This window comes from Ammodytes marinus, assembly GCF_949987685.1.
Source record: "Ammodytes marinus genome assembly, chromosome: 3".
NCBI classification, from domain to species: Eukaryota; Metazoa; Chordata; class Actinopteri; order Uranoscopiformes; family Ammodytidae; genus Ammodytes; species Ammodytes marinus.
In genome coordinates this window covers 12,367,052-12,381,321 of record NC_137232.1, presented here as the reverse complement: position 1 = coordinate 12,381,321, position 14,270 = coordinate 12,367,052, and the positions used below count along the sequence as shown (strand labels likewise).

General features: G+C 42.4%; 2 protein-coding genes across 3 annotated transcripts; one reads left to right on the top strand and one right to left on the bottom strand.

The window, feature by feature from the left end:
• Positions 1 to 1,564: 1,564 nt before the first annotated feature.
• On the top strand, positions 1,565 to 4,746 carry cxcr5 (chemokine (C-X-C motif) receptor 5; the record flags this gene model as incomplete). Its single annotated transcript, XM_080024726.1, has 2 exons — positions 1,565 to 1,597; positions 3,685 to 4,746. The coding sequence occupies 2 exons, from the start codon at positions 1,565 to 1,567 to the stop codon at positions 4,744 to 4,746; spliced, it is 1,095 nt and encodes a 364-aa protein (XP_079880852.1).
• A 172-nt stretch (positions 4,747 to 4,918) lies between these two features.
• bcl9l (bcl9 like) lies at positions 4,919 to 11,785 on the bottom strand. Of its 2 annotated transcripts, none has more exons than XM_080025022.1 (6): positions 11,663 to 11,785; positions 11,087 to 11,264; positions 10,793 to 10,877; positions 7,677 to 10,077; positions 7,328 to 7,582; positions 4,919 to 6,739 (listed from the first exon to the last, which is right to left on the bottom strand). In XM_080025022.1, exons 1-6 carry the CDS (start codon positions 11,775 to 11,777, stop codon positions 5,562 to 5,564), a joined length of 4,212 nt encoding a protein of 1,403 aa, XP_079881148.1. In that variant the 5' UTR covers positions 11,778 to 11,785; the 3' UTR covers positions 4,919 to 5,561. The 2 variants fall into 2 exon arrangements, with proteins under 2 accessions (XP_079881148.1, XP_079881149.1); XM_080025023.1 differs by having other exon boundaries at positions 7,677 to 10,071.
• Between the last annotated feature and the right edge of the window lie 2,485 nt (positions 11,786 to 14,270).

Sequence of the window (14,270 nt, the reverse complement as noted above, 5' to 3'; positions counted from 1 at the left end):
TTCCTCTCGTATTTGAGCCCGCCCCCGTCAAACTAATCAGCTGATTTAATTTCAAATCAAGAAACTTAACTTTTAGGTGTCCTTTATAAAGGACACCTAAAAGTTAAGTTATAAATATAAATATAAATATATATAAATATGGAAGCCCTAAACTAAACGGACAAGGAATTATACATTTAATTAGTATAAATGATAACAATTAAATGGGTTAGGAGGAAGTTAGAACCATAGATTAGTCTGTATCAAAAGTCTCCACACTATCCATTTTTACATCAGTGTAATAATAATAATAATTGATAGGTTTTATATAGCGTTTTATTGCCTAGGCACTCAAAGACGCTTTACAGGGTTCCTGGTTCAATTCGTTCACACACAGTCATACCGGTGGTGGTTACGAGAGTAGCCACAGCTGCCCTGGGGCAGACTGACGGAAGCGTGGCTGCCATTCAGCGCCAACGGCCCCTCCGACCACCACCTCCTCAATCATACACATTCACACAAGGCAAGGTGGGTGAAGTGTCTTGCCCAAGGACACAACAACCATGACACAGGTGGCCGGGCGGGGATCGAACCACTAACCCTTGGATCGTTGGCCAACCCACTTAACCACCTGAGCCAGATAATGTAGGTAGGCTATCATGGTTGGAGCCTATTAGGCCCAAGACATTTAAAAATATATAGGCTATGTTTTTGTGTTAGGCTACACTTGTTTACTGATAACACATGATGTATCAATGTCTGTTATCTATTTTATTGCTATTTGATCTTATTAACTCACTGCTGTCCTTCACTTGACCTCTATTTGTCTGTTTGATGCTTTTTGAAAATATAGGCTAGACCCTATTGGTCTAACATTTTAGGTGCTGTGTGTGCTTGTGAATGGGGTGAGCTCTACAAATGAATTGCCCTCGATGAGATCAATAAAGTTGTCAAACCAAATACAATCTATTTAGCTAAAAGGTGTCACTGATCTTAACCAGGGTTTTATGTGCAGAAAGTAGGCCTACGCTAGATTAACATTTGAGTCAAAGACTGGGGCTCAGAGTTCATTTAGTAGGCAAATTCATTAGTGAAATAGTTAAAGTGTTATTCTGACATAGGCTGTGAAAGCCCCAAACAGAATTGGAATCATATATTTTATTTAGCCTTTTTTCCAGTCTTTGTCATTAATTAACAAAACTTATTAGATTGTGATCTCAAATCAATTATTCCGTTATCTTTCTGGAAGAATCACACTTTTAATGCAGTTTGTAATTTGTGTATGTGAAGCAACTTTGGATACTTAAAAAAAGCACTTTATAAATCTCATCTATTATTATGCCAGTGGCTAATCTGGATTTTGATGAGTGCTGTTACTGTTAGCAACCTCCCACTTACATTAGCATTGTGAGAGGATGGCATATGGGCATAAAGCATGACTTTACATTTTGACTTGACAAGGTTTCTGCCACCCCCAACAAAATAATCAGCTAAGCAAATGTAGAAGAACTACTGCCAACAGGAAGTACAGGGTCTTTTCACTGTGTGTTCGCATAGCTATACATCAAGTGACCAATATTTACCCATGGCTGTTACAATCACCTTCAGAAATGTTGAGGTAAGACTATTAAGAATTACATGTACATTTTTGAAGATGTTCACCTAAATGTCTTTATTATACTTGGATATATAGCAGGTCAATGTGTGTTCCAAATGTAATTTTAGATATTCAAATTGTGTATGTGTAGCCTATACAGTCATATGAAAAAGTTTGGGAACCCCTCTCAGCCGGCATTATAATTGACTCTGCTTTCACAAAAAAAAGATAAAAGTGGTATGTCTTTAATTTACCAGGAACAGCTAACTACTGGGATGTTTTCCAAACAAAGATTTTTTGAAAAGCAGTATTTGGTTGTATGAAATAAAATAAAATGTGAAAAACTGGCTGTGCAAAAATATGGGTACCCTTGTGGTTTTGTTGATTTTAATGCCTGTAACAGCATGTAAAACTGATGACTTTAAACACAAAGTTGGTTGGATTATGTTGTTAAGCCTTGAACCTCATAGAAATGTCTGTTTAATCATGAGAAAATGTATTTTAGGTGCCTAAATGCAAGTTGCACTTCTCTTTGACTCTCTGCTGAAGTGAGACAGAATGGGATCATCAAAACTGCTCCCAAAAGATCTTAAAAACAAAGATTATTCATTATCATGGTTTAGGGGAAGGTTACAGGAAGCTTTCCCAAAGGTTTCAATTGTCAATTTCTACTGTAAGGAACGTTGTCAGGGAATGGAAGGACACAGGCACAGTTGCAGTTAAACCCAGGTCTAGCAGACCAAGAAAAGTACAAGAGCGGCATATGCGGCGGATTGTGAGAATGGTTGCACACAACCCAAAGATCACCTCCAAAAACCTGCAAGAACATCTGGCTGCAGATTGTGTATCTGTACATGGTTCAACAAATCAGTGCAATGTTGCCGGCTGAGAGGGGTTCCCAAACTTTTTCATATGACTGTATGTATAATCAGATTGTACATTTGTATAACCTTAAAAGAATGAGTGTTATAGTAAGTGACAGGCTAAGACTGACTACATAGTAAAATGTATTTTAATTTATAGTGGATGCCTTCCAGTCACTACAATCTACTGTTTAAGATCATAACTATTTAAAAAAAGAATTGCAGAGATTTTGAGCTAACGAGCTGAATACAAACTATATGATTGACCTACAAGATTTTGAAATTGGTACAAAAACTATTAATAAAAAATGGTGAAATCACAGCAACGTGAATTAGTGAACCATTACATATGCAGTTTAAAACATTGGGCTCATTTACATTGGGTGTATAAAGCTTCTTTCCAGTTGACTGCCCATGCACGAGGGAGGAAGACATTCTGTGTGATAATCCTTCCTGTTACTGTAAAGTGACATAATCTCAGACTTCCAATAGCTTGCAATTAGTTTATCAACACACTGATATATAGGGTAAAAATTATTATTTAAATCTAATTTAATTGTATCCGTAATTTTTTCTCATTAAAAAATCAAAGACTCGCTCAACACAACATATTATGTGATGTAAAATGTATAAACTTAAATAAATCGCATTATAAAATTTGATGTTTTAAAGACTGTCATTTAAAAAAAGTACAGTAGCCTATAAATATATATTTTTTAACAGCTAATTTTCATTCCAAATGATTATTCAGATTTAAAAAGTTAAAATCTGGTTGTATGGGTTGATTGAGGAAAACAGATAATTAAAATGTATTTATAGTATACAGCCAACAGGTGTTTTGTCTTGTTTGCCGCAAAGCATTTCCCTCATACTGTAAAGGGGAAGTGAGATATGTCTGGCTGTCTCTTCAATGTTTCCTTCTGAACAGTTTAAAGGAAACAACACAATCAAGGTGGTGACTTTAAAGCTACACAAGCTGATGTAATGACTGATTTCATTTCATCATCAAAAACAACTATCAGAATATTGTCAAAATCAAAAGTACAACTATATTACACAGCATGCAAAGTATAGGCTAATTCTTTTATAAAGTACAATTACAATTAATCTGCTTACTTTGATATATAGATACATATATACAGTATATAAGGATTTTTATTAAAGATGCTGCTACCAAAAATGTTCAAGTTTTGTTGTAGCCTATGCAATGAAAAATAACTAATCTATGTATCTTTTATATTAAAGCTGGGAGACGTGGAATACTCTGGGAATTACACAGACGAAATTTATGACCAAGAGTTCTTCTGCGATGACGAGGAGATAGTCCATCACACCTTCCATGCAGTGATCCAACCCCTGCTGTACAGCCTGATCTTCCTGCTTGGCGTGGCAGGGAACGGCCTCATGATCACCGTCCTCCTCAGACGTCGGCACCAACTCCGCATCACCGAAATCTACCTACTGCACCTGGCCATAGCTGATCTATTGCTCTTATTTACATTCCCTTTCGAGATAGTTAACAATGTCGCCGGCTGGCTGTTTGGGGTGTTTCTCTGCAAAGTGGTGGGTTTCGTGAAATATCTCAACCTCCTCTGCGGCAGTTTCCTTCTGGCCTGCATTGGGTTCGATCGGTATTTGGCCATCGTTCATGCGATTCCTAGTATGCAAAGTCGACGTCCGAAAACAGTGCACCTCACGTGCATTTCGTTATGGCTGGTGTGCTTGGCTCTGTCATTACCAAATGTGGTGTTTCTAAGTGTCACAGAGGAAGCCACAAACTCATCCGCGCTCTCCTGTTTCTATTACAACTTTGGCATCCATTCAAACAACTGGGTTTTGACCATTCGAGTCTTAGATCACGTGTGCTTCTTTCTCCCTCTGGCTGTCATGAGCTACTGTTATGCAGCCGTGGTGGTTACTCTGTGCAAAAGTCAGAAAAGCCAAGCAAAGCAAGGAGCCATTAGACTGGCCTTACTCATCACTCTAGTCTTTTGCTTCTGTTGGCTTCCATACAACATTACCCTACTGATTACAACAATGGCCGACCTGCAGGTTATCCTGTATGAAAGCTGTGCATTTTTTGTCCTACTGCAACCTGTCCTGGCTGTGACGAAGAGCCTGGGTTACGCACACTGTTGCCTGAACCCTTTCCTGTATGCCTTTGTTGGGGTACGGTTTCGCAATGAGCTCCTACAGTTACTGTGTAAATTGGGCTGTGGCCGTGTTTGTGGGCCTCTAATCAGAGCTAAATTCCATGGGCAATCCATTTCTGAAGGAGTGACAACCACCAGCACCACCCACGTCTGATAAACTCATATGTAATCTCAGCTGTAAATAAAGTGATAAATTGCTTCCTTTGTGTTCTACATTATTTTGTTCGTCATGATGGAAAATGATGGAGAAATGTCAATTGTATCAACATATTGTACCAATTGCTACTTTGATTGAGTTTAAAAGATATTTTATTCACTCAGTCAGGATTTGTATTTTTATATTGTTTGCAGAAAACTGTTTATGCTTGTATTGTACATACTGCTTTCCGAATTTATTAAAGATTTCATATATTATACAGAAACCGTGTCCCCTTGTCAGTGTTATCAAACAATAATAATTGACAACACAATAACCAAAGAAAACTAAAAACACCTTAGAGAGAGATCAGTATTATTATATTTTTAGACTTCTATTAAAACACAGTTATACAGAACAACTGCAAACAATCACGAATTGCATCTTATATACAGCAAGTATAATTCCTTTGCACAACAGTTTGATAGTTGGAGAAAATAAATCAATGATATTGAAACAAATAGAAATTTGAGGCACTCCTCTCCTGACTGCCACTCTGTTCCCACAACAAATTCACACATCTTGGAAATGTACATATTTTACAGTATTTTAGAAAATGGCTTCAGAATTGTTAATGCACTGTGATACAGTGCTTTTAAATATTCAATGCTTTTTTAAATCAGTTGTTATGACTGATTTATTGTTTTTACAGATCATCTTTTCGAACAACTGCAAGAATAACATTAATGAAAAAACTTGGACACAATGGGAAGGTGACCTTGTCGACACTTTTTTTTTTTTCTTTTTCTTTTTTACAGTATATTTGAGCAGGATCAGAATGGCATATTAGCCATACCTCCGGGTCCGTAACCAAGGGGACTGTCCAGAGACATTCCACGCTGTCTGAGAGACTGGGGACCCATCATACCGGACTGTGGATGGGACGGGCCCATCATGGGACCCTGAGGGGACATTAGAGGTCCCTGGGGGCCAAAGGGATCCCCTGGAAGTGACATCCCTCGTTGCTTAGCCTGCATCATCATAATGTTCTGCTGGGCCATCAGGTTGTGTTGGTGCTGCTGCTGGGGGGACATCATGCCGGGGTATGGGTTGGAAGGGTGGTGGAGAAGGCTGTTAGCCATCATGGCTTGCTGTTGTTGCAGTTGTTGTTGTGGCATCATGCCTGTCCTGCCCATCATATGTCCAGGGGGGCACATGGGACCCATGCCCCCACCAGAAACCATACCCCGAGAGCCCCCCTGAGGAATGCCCATGCTTTGGCGTAGTCCACCGTGTGAGGGGTGAGGGGGCAGCTGCTGTTCAGCCATCATATTCTGTAGGTTTGCTAAGTGTGGGTTAGATGAGGGGCCACTGCCATGCGCAGGGCCAGAAGAAGACAGCTGTTTGAGGAGCTGCTGTGTAGTCGGTTGCTGGGATGGCGGTCCCTGATGTGGATTTTGGTGTGGCTCACTCTTTGGGAAATAACTGAGAGTGCTACTGGGCTTATCAGAAGGAATGATGCGGGAGAGATCAAACTCGGGGATCCCTGTGTGACCGGTTCTCATGACTTCGCTTAGATCCGCGCCGCCCCCCATGGACATAGAGCCGAACGGGTCCGAGGGGTGAGGGGGCCGTTGGTGGGGATGACCTTTGCTTAGCAGGTGTAACTGCTGAGGCGGTAGAATGTCCTCATTAGACTGAGGGAAATTCTGTGACATTCCTCCGATGGGCGAGTGCATGGGCCCGTGGGGTGGCTGCTGGATGCGATTAAAAGCAGCCATCTGGTTCTGAGATAAAGGTGAAACATTGCAGCGCCCCATTCCGTCAGGTGCACCTCCTCCCATCATGGCAGAATTCATGGTAGGCATGCCCATGTGGTTAGGAGAGGAAAGCATAGGGCCTGATGCATCATGGGACCGGTGCTGTTGACCTTGGCTTACCATACCCATGGGGCTTTGTGGATTACTGTGGGGACCAAGCATCTGGGAGGCCTGGGGGTTCACCATATTACCTGATGACAAAACAAGGACAGCAAGTGAAATATCACACAACATTTAAAAATAGAATACTCTTTGTCTAACACATTAGTGAATGAAAAATAAAATGTGAATTGTAGGTCCAGCATATTTTCAAACAACCATACTCTGATGACATGGAGATATTTACATGTGTATTTACAAGTGTTGCCAAGCAGATTTACTCAAGTAATGAACTTATTTAAGTACACATTTAAGGTACTTAAGGTGTCACTTGTGGTAATAGATAAGTGTGAAAAGCACAGATTGTTTTTGCAAAGCAAACAATCATTTATTGATAAAATAATCAGCAGATTAATCCATAATGAAAATAATTCTTAGTTGCAGCTTTATATAAAATAGTTCAATATCAGCTTCACTCAACCAGCAGTATAATCCTACCACAGGACTTTCACTATAATTTTTACACTGTGGTTATAGTGCATTTGCTTAAGTCAATGATAAGAATACTTCCTCAACTACTGCAAATGCCACACTGAACCAGGGCCTTTGTGATGCTTCCCTTCTACATACTGCTAAATTGCATAAGGTCTGTTTTTTTGGGTCACAATATGTTTTCATACCTCCAATACTGACGCCCGATAGAAGGGGTCGGTCTGGCATCATCTCATCATCAGAAGTGGCAATTGTTTTGATTGCATCATGGTAGAGGGGAGTAGAACTGGGCATGGCGTACTTGGACATCTGAGACATGATGAGCGATAAAGGATTCTGGGTGGGAGGGACATCGGGAGAGGAAGTGAATGGCATAGTAGGATTCATAGATCCTGGCTGGCTTATAGGGGTAGAGTTGGAACTCCTTGGGGGAAGAGATTGGCCTGAAAAAATTTAAAACGTCTATTAATGTCACAATATTCAAGGAACAGCATACCTTAAATAATTATCTGACATCATCTTGGATCATGAGCATACCTGTCTCAGTAGAACTACTTCCTCCGTTTCCCCCTACTTTACCACTGTTCGGACCACCTGGACTTGGAAGAGCCGTTTTAGGAGACGCCCACCCTGGAGAGCCCACAGCCATGGCAGGGGACTTGAGATGTCCAGGAGAGGCAGACGGAGAGTGCAATAAGAGATTGGTAGACCCAATTAACTGGGGAGACTTCATTGCAGATGAAGAAGGAGTCCCAGCCCCAGAGGCAGGGGGAAGAGGGGGGTGATGCCCCGCAGAGGAGATTTGGGAGGGGGACTTTAGTCCTGGGGCAGAGGGGGAAGGTAGAAGAGGAGATGGCTCTTGGTTGAGGGATGGAGACTTAAGCTGATGAGGTGGAGGCACTGAAGGAGAGTTTAGGGGGTTAACATTAATTAACAGGTCAGAAGGGTGCCTCGGACCGAGGTCTGCTCCCCTATGGCCGCCAGTCATCGGCATATGACTGAGCCGCAATGTACCTCCCATTTGATTAGCCACTTGCTGGTCAGGTCCAAACATCTCAGCTTGTTGTTGTAGATACGGCTCTTCCACTTGTCCTCCAGAGAAGGGACCTTGATTGGGAAACTGGAAGGGGCCATCCGGTCCTGGGATCATTCCCTTATTTCCTCCTCTTCCATTCTGTAAAGCCCTGATTCGTGAAATGTCAGCAGGGCTAAACATCTCACCTAACGGCCCCCCTCCGCCAGGACCTCCTCTGAGCTTCTGAGATAACATCATATGCTGTTGTTGCTGAACATTCATCTGTTGGTTCATGTTCATTGTAAGGTTGTTCCCCAAAGGAGAATCCACCAAGTCTCTCATCTGAGGACCCCCTCCAGGAGAGCCCATGATCTCCCGCGAGCCAGGAAAGTCCATAGGATCCCCTCGAGACTGAGGTGGACCCCGGCCCATTCCCAAATTGGGAAAGTCTGGTCCCCCAGGATTATCCATAATAATTCTTGAGCCTAGTTGATGCTGTTTAGCTAATCTGTCAAGTTCAAACCTGGGTAGCCCCTGCATCTGCCGCTTCTCCATGATGCGAAACACTTCCTCACGTGTTAACAGACGATCTTCGTCACCTTGCAAGTGCTGAGGAGGTCCACCGGGGTAGCAGCCATGGAAGGGCCCTCCACCACCTATGTTGTTGGGCATATCATCTAGCCAAATCATTCCTGGCCTGGTGGGTCTTTGGGGTCCTAGACCATCCACAGATAAACCTCCCCCTGTATTACCAGGGAAAACCCCTCCTCCAGGGGGCCCTCTCTGCATCTGACCCAGAAAACGTGGGCCACGGGGCCCCTCTTGGTGCATTTCTATCATTCGTGCATTGCCACCCATTCCCCCTCCCATCATATTGCCAGGACCCCACTGCTGTTCTCCAGGCTTACTGTGGTAGGGAGGAGGGGGTCCTCTCATCATCATAGGGCCTCCATGCATGCCCATCTCGGCCATCATTCTAAAGTGCTGGGGATGTGAAGAAGGTTGTATTTCCTGTTGCCGCCTCTTCTCTAGGTAATATTCTTCTTGAAGTTTCCTCCATGCCATTTGCTCTCGTGTTAGCCCGTCTGGTCCAAGTAAGGGACCCATGTCCAGCCCAGGTGACATTTGGTGATGCGGGTGTTGTTGTAGGTTATGGTGAGAGTCCATTTGAGGGCTAAGGGCTGGTCCACCGAGGGACTGGGTTTGAGAAATGATGGACTGGAGGGGTTCTTCATATTTCTTCATCCCTCCCATTTGAGCCAACGCCGACGACAGCATATTACCGCTATTGCAATTTCCAGAGCTGTTAGTGCCATTGTCACCATCCTCAAGAATGCCACTCCTATCGGTACTGTTGTTATGATTAAAGTTTGAGGAGTTATTACTTGCATTGTTGTTGGAGCCTCCTGTCTCTCCAGGGGGTCCACCTGCCCCGCTGCGCAGAAGCAGCCTCTCTATGTCTCTCAGTGTCTGCAAAGAACGCTTCCTGTGCTCCAGCTGCTCTCTGGAAAGACCATCCATGTTTCCCTGGCCAATCCTCTGGCCAATATCACTCTGTAGGTGTGCGGATAGGATGGAGGGACTCCCTGACGGCGAAGCAGCAGCAGCAGAAAGATTCATACCCCCTGACACCTCCCCATCTCCAGGTCCTGGCATTGAGGCTGCAGGTGTGGTCAGGCTCCCTCCCTCTGACCTATGGGTGACTGCGGTGTTATTGCTGGAGGCTCCGTCGGGTCTTGTCTGAGAGGATTCATTGTCAGAGTGTCCTGCTGATGACGGTGTCCCTGCAGGATGCAACGGGCCTCCAGCAGAGGCCGGCCGCGGAGTTCCACTTTGGGATTTAGGGGTGCCTGTCGGTGGAGAGCTGCCAGAGGTTAGCTTCTCAGATAGGCTAGGAAGCTTCCCTGATGAGTGGCCCTGTTGCTGAGAAAAAAAAAATAGAAAAAATAAAGTTTAGGCTATTTAAGTGCTATAACTATGCCTACAATTTCACCATTGTTACTTTTAGTAGTATTATCAGTAGTATTACTGGGTATTGGCAGGAACTTCATGATTTGATTTGACAAGTTGCTGTGTACAATCTTGGTGGTCTTAATACATCACATCCCATAATCATTGTATTGATAATACACTCGGAAAAATTGACTCGGAAAACGTTCATTCAAACCTTTAATTCAAATTCAAAACCCGAAAAAAAAAATGTTGTAGTTCAAAACCTGTTTAAAATGTGTTTTTTCTTTAAATATAGATTTTTGGAGCTGGAAATAAATACAGCTATCACAGAAAATAAATATCATGATATATTGCCGTATTGATTTTTTTAGCAGAGCCATAATCAGTAGTAGTATTGTTGTTGTAGATTGTTGCTGTTTTTATAATGATAAAGTATATTGTCCATATGTTTTATTTGGCAAAACAGCACAAGTGAACTTGGCTGTCTCAGTAAATGTATTCACAATAGTCACAACAAGAACAAGAAACAGGAACAAAGAGGTATCTGAGACCGAAATAGCTAAACAAAGTAACCTTCCCACATTATTTGCACCTGTGGTCTATTGCGGTAAACCCCCTTCACTCCCCAATAGTAAACAAATGACAATATTTTCCAAAAATGTTTTATTAGCTGTAGATGTCTGACCTGCTCCAACTTGGTGCGTGAAACATTTTGCTGGTGAAACAGAAGGATGGAATCGGCCTGTCCTTTCAAAACCGCCTCGGCAGCACTGTCGAAACAAACAGAGGAATATTACAAATGAAATAATAACTGCAGGTATAATCAAATAATGAATGAATAATAAAAATCAATAAAAAAAAATATAAACTGTATATCAAGTTTGTTGAAAAGATAGGGAAGCTCTACATACATATCTCCTATTCTAATGAGAATGTGCAAATAGTCTGTAAATGGGCCAATAGTACAAATAGTTCTCACCTGTTGGCTAGGCTAGTTGTGAAAACATACGTCACTTGCTGTGAAGGTGGAGGTGGCTCTGCCTTTATCACAGGTCCCACTGCACAGCCCATTACAGGAGCCACAGGTTCAGACATGGGCCCCGCAGACAGGCGATCAGAAAGCCCCTGGAGAGGACCCGGGACCAGCCCACGCTCTCCTGAGGAAAACCAGCAGCACACCAGTTGAATTAAATGGTATTCTGGAGGTAATAATATATCAATAACAGTACAACTTTTTGGATTACCACCACATCTACACACTAGATGGAGCTAAAACACATGTAAAGTCAAATAACTGGGGATAGTATAGCAGTCCAAGCAGACATCCTCTTCCTTTCAGTATCTATGCAGGATCTGAAAACATGGATGGACGGTGATATGTCATGGCTTTAACCTGCTGTTTCCACAGACAATGAGAGAGGGATTTGTAGATGTAATTCATGCAGCCTTTACAGGTTGTGTTCACCATAACACTATTGTTAGTGAGGACTAAGCCACATTCAGACAACAGCGGCTGGCAATGTGTTTACCCCTCTATGGAGGGAAACAGACTCACGGTGGGTTGCAGTGTGTGGCTTGTCTTCATCTTCCTCTGTGTCGGGTCCAGAGCACCATTCATCTCCACTGTAGGGCTGTTTCTTCTCCAGCACACAGCGTCGCTTACTGCGCATAACACCCTCTAGAGGATTACACACACACACACACACACACACACACACACACACACACACACACACACACACATCAACACTTGGATAACAACCCTTTTTGTCCCTTTACCATTCACGATCAATGATTAAATAAATAATTGACTATTCTAAACCAACCACTATATTTTCCAGGGCCACTGGCTAATGCACTGCTGGCTGTCCTAATGCAGTTTGCCTTACCCGCTGTAAGTAGATCCCAAATCTGGACATTATGCCAAATGAAATAATTTTTTTTAAATGCATCATCAAATGGTCTTTGTGAAAGATGCTAGGTAGCTGCATCATGAAGGCATGTAAATAAAATGACATGACATGTTTAGTTTTGTTCTAATTGTGTATTATTATCTCCTCTGCAAACATGCTCCTGCTGTTGTGACCTTAAAGTAGGCTTGTATTTTTTCTGCATCCTCTTTCCTGAGCCGTCATGGGAAAAGCTGATAAAGAGCTCTAAAACAGATCTGACATACTGTACTGTGCTCTTTGCCCACAAAATGTAAAATGGGAGTAAATACTGAAATACACTGAGTTGATAGCGGAAATTCTAAATGATTTGAAACTTAACAAATCTAATATGCGAGCAATGCAATCATCTTTGAACTGCTTTTATTTTCTCTTCATAACAATATCCTATGCATGCTAATCACATGTGCATATTCAGTGTTCTGAGATGCATGTGTTTTTATCCTTCTCACATTGCACAATTATGATGTTGTGGCTGCACAAGCTGCTGTGTGCCAGTGGCTGCGCAAACAGCTGCAAGAAATATGGAGAGAGCTTTACATTTTCCAGAAGGTAACATGCGGTAGAAGTGGGATAACCAACTTCTGACAGCAAATACAACAGTGGGTTTGAACTCACAAATGTTAACTGGAAAGAAAAAGTACAATGGCAATATCTCTTAATATTAATCACATGGGTTGAGAAGCTTTATAAACAAACCAGTGGAGATAGGTTCATTAATCACAGCTTACTGACCGTGTATCAGAAAATCACCTTCCAATAAACACATCAGTTGAGCTTGTATAACCACAGACTATAAGACTGAATGTAACAGAGAGAAAAGGGGACAGCAGAGATAGCACTGCTACCTTGACACAGAGAAGGCGCTATGTAACGCGCCCCACACACATCCTACCTCTACTGCGCGTCTACCTCGCGTCTGCGTCTGACTTTTAGTCACAGACTGTGAAATCAACGTAGAGCGAGCACACATCCAACCTCAGACGCACTGCTGAGGCGCGTCGGAGGCACGTCAGCAGCGACGCTCCCCTTCACCTCAGGAGGCTCGCCTATTTTTTTCTGAGAGCAGCGCGTCTCTCTCGCGTCTCTGTGCTTTAACTGATAGAGAAATACTCTGTTGACAGTCATACCAGCAGCATTCACTCTAGTTACACGTTTACCCGGTGTGTTTATTTCAAAATAAAATATCCCTCAGTCGTATACGCGAATAATCCCTTTATTTCACGATTTAATTGTGCAATCAAAATCCGAGGGATTTAAAACCTAATTTTCAATTAGTTCTGGCATTTCATTTTTGGATAAATGACACATATAGAGATCCAATATAGTGAAGAAATAAAAAAGATCATGATGAGCGCAACAGTTTTCCGTTGCTCTATCTGTGTCTACGGCCTTCTTCTTCCCCGACCACACCCCCCTCTCTCTCTTCCGTATAAATCAGTAAAGTGATTTTTGAAATACTCTGCTGAGTCATATTGACTTCATACTGGCAGCTTTCGCTGTAGTTTCACCATTTCCTGGTGTGTCCCCTTCAAAATAAAACTTCCAACAAGCGAAAATATGGCAAAAAAAAAGAAAAAAAATGGCAATGGGGCGCACGGATTACTGTCCAGACTCAATATAAATCATATGCATCATAGATGACATGAAAGAACTTCATTTTTAATGGGAATTATCTATGAAAACTCTATGTAGAAAGATAGGGCTTTTAGAAGCAGCGCTGCAGCAGCAGCTGCTGAGACGTTGCATGTGTGTCCGAGAAAAGTCCGAGAGAGGCAGCAGTAAGGTAAGGCGACGCGCTCCAGAGGTAGACGCAGGATGTGTGTGGGGCGCGTAAGAGTTGACCTTCTGGGAATGTTTTTGTTAACAGCATGTTACTGGTTTATCTTGACAAGACAGTCAGCTATTGAGCCATGGCTGCTACCATGTTCAGACAATTTTGTAACCGACTCCGAGACAAGGGAGACTAACCATTCATTTGAATGCACTTGTGTCTTTCTACAGGCAGACATTAGATCACAGGGAATGAGACAGACATAGTGAGTGAGTGAGTGAGTGAGTGAGTGAGTGAGTGAGTGAGTGAGTGAGTGAGTGAGTGAGTGAGTGAGTGAGTGAGTGAGTGAGTGAGTGAGTGAGTGAGTGAGTGAGTTGAGGTCAAATGGAGCCAGGAGATATTTCCCCTTCAAATTATCCACCCTATCTTTCATTTTACTC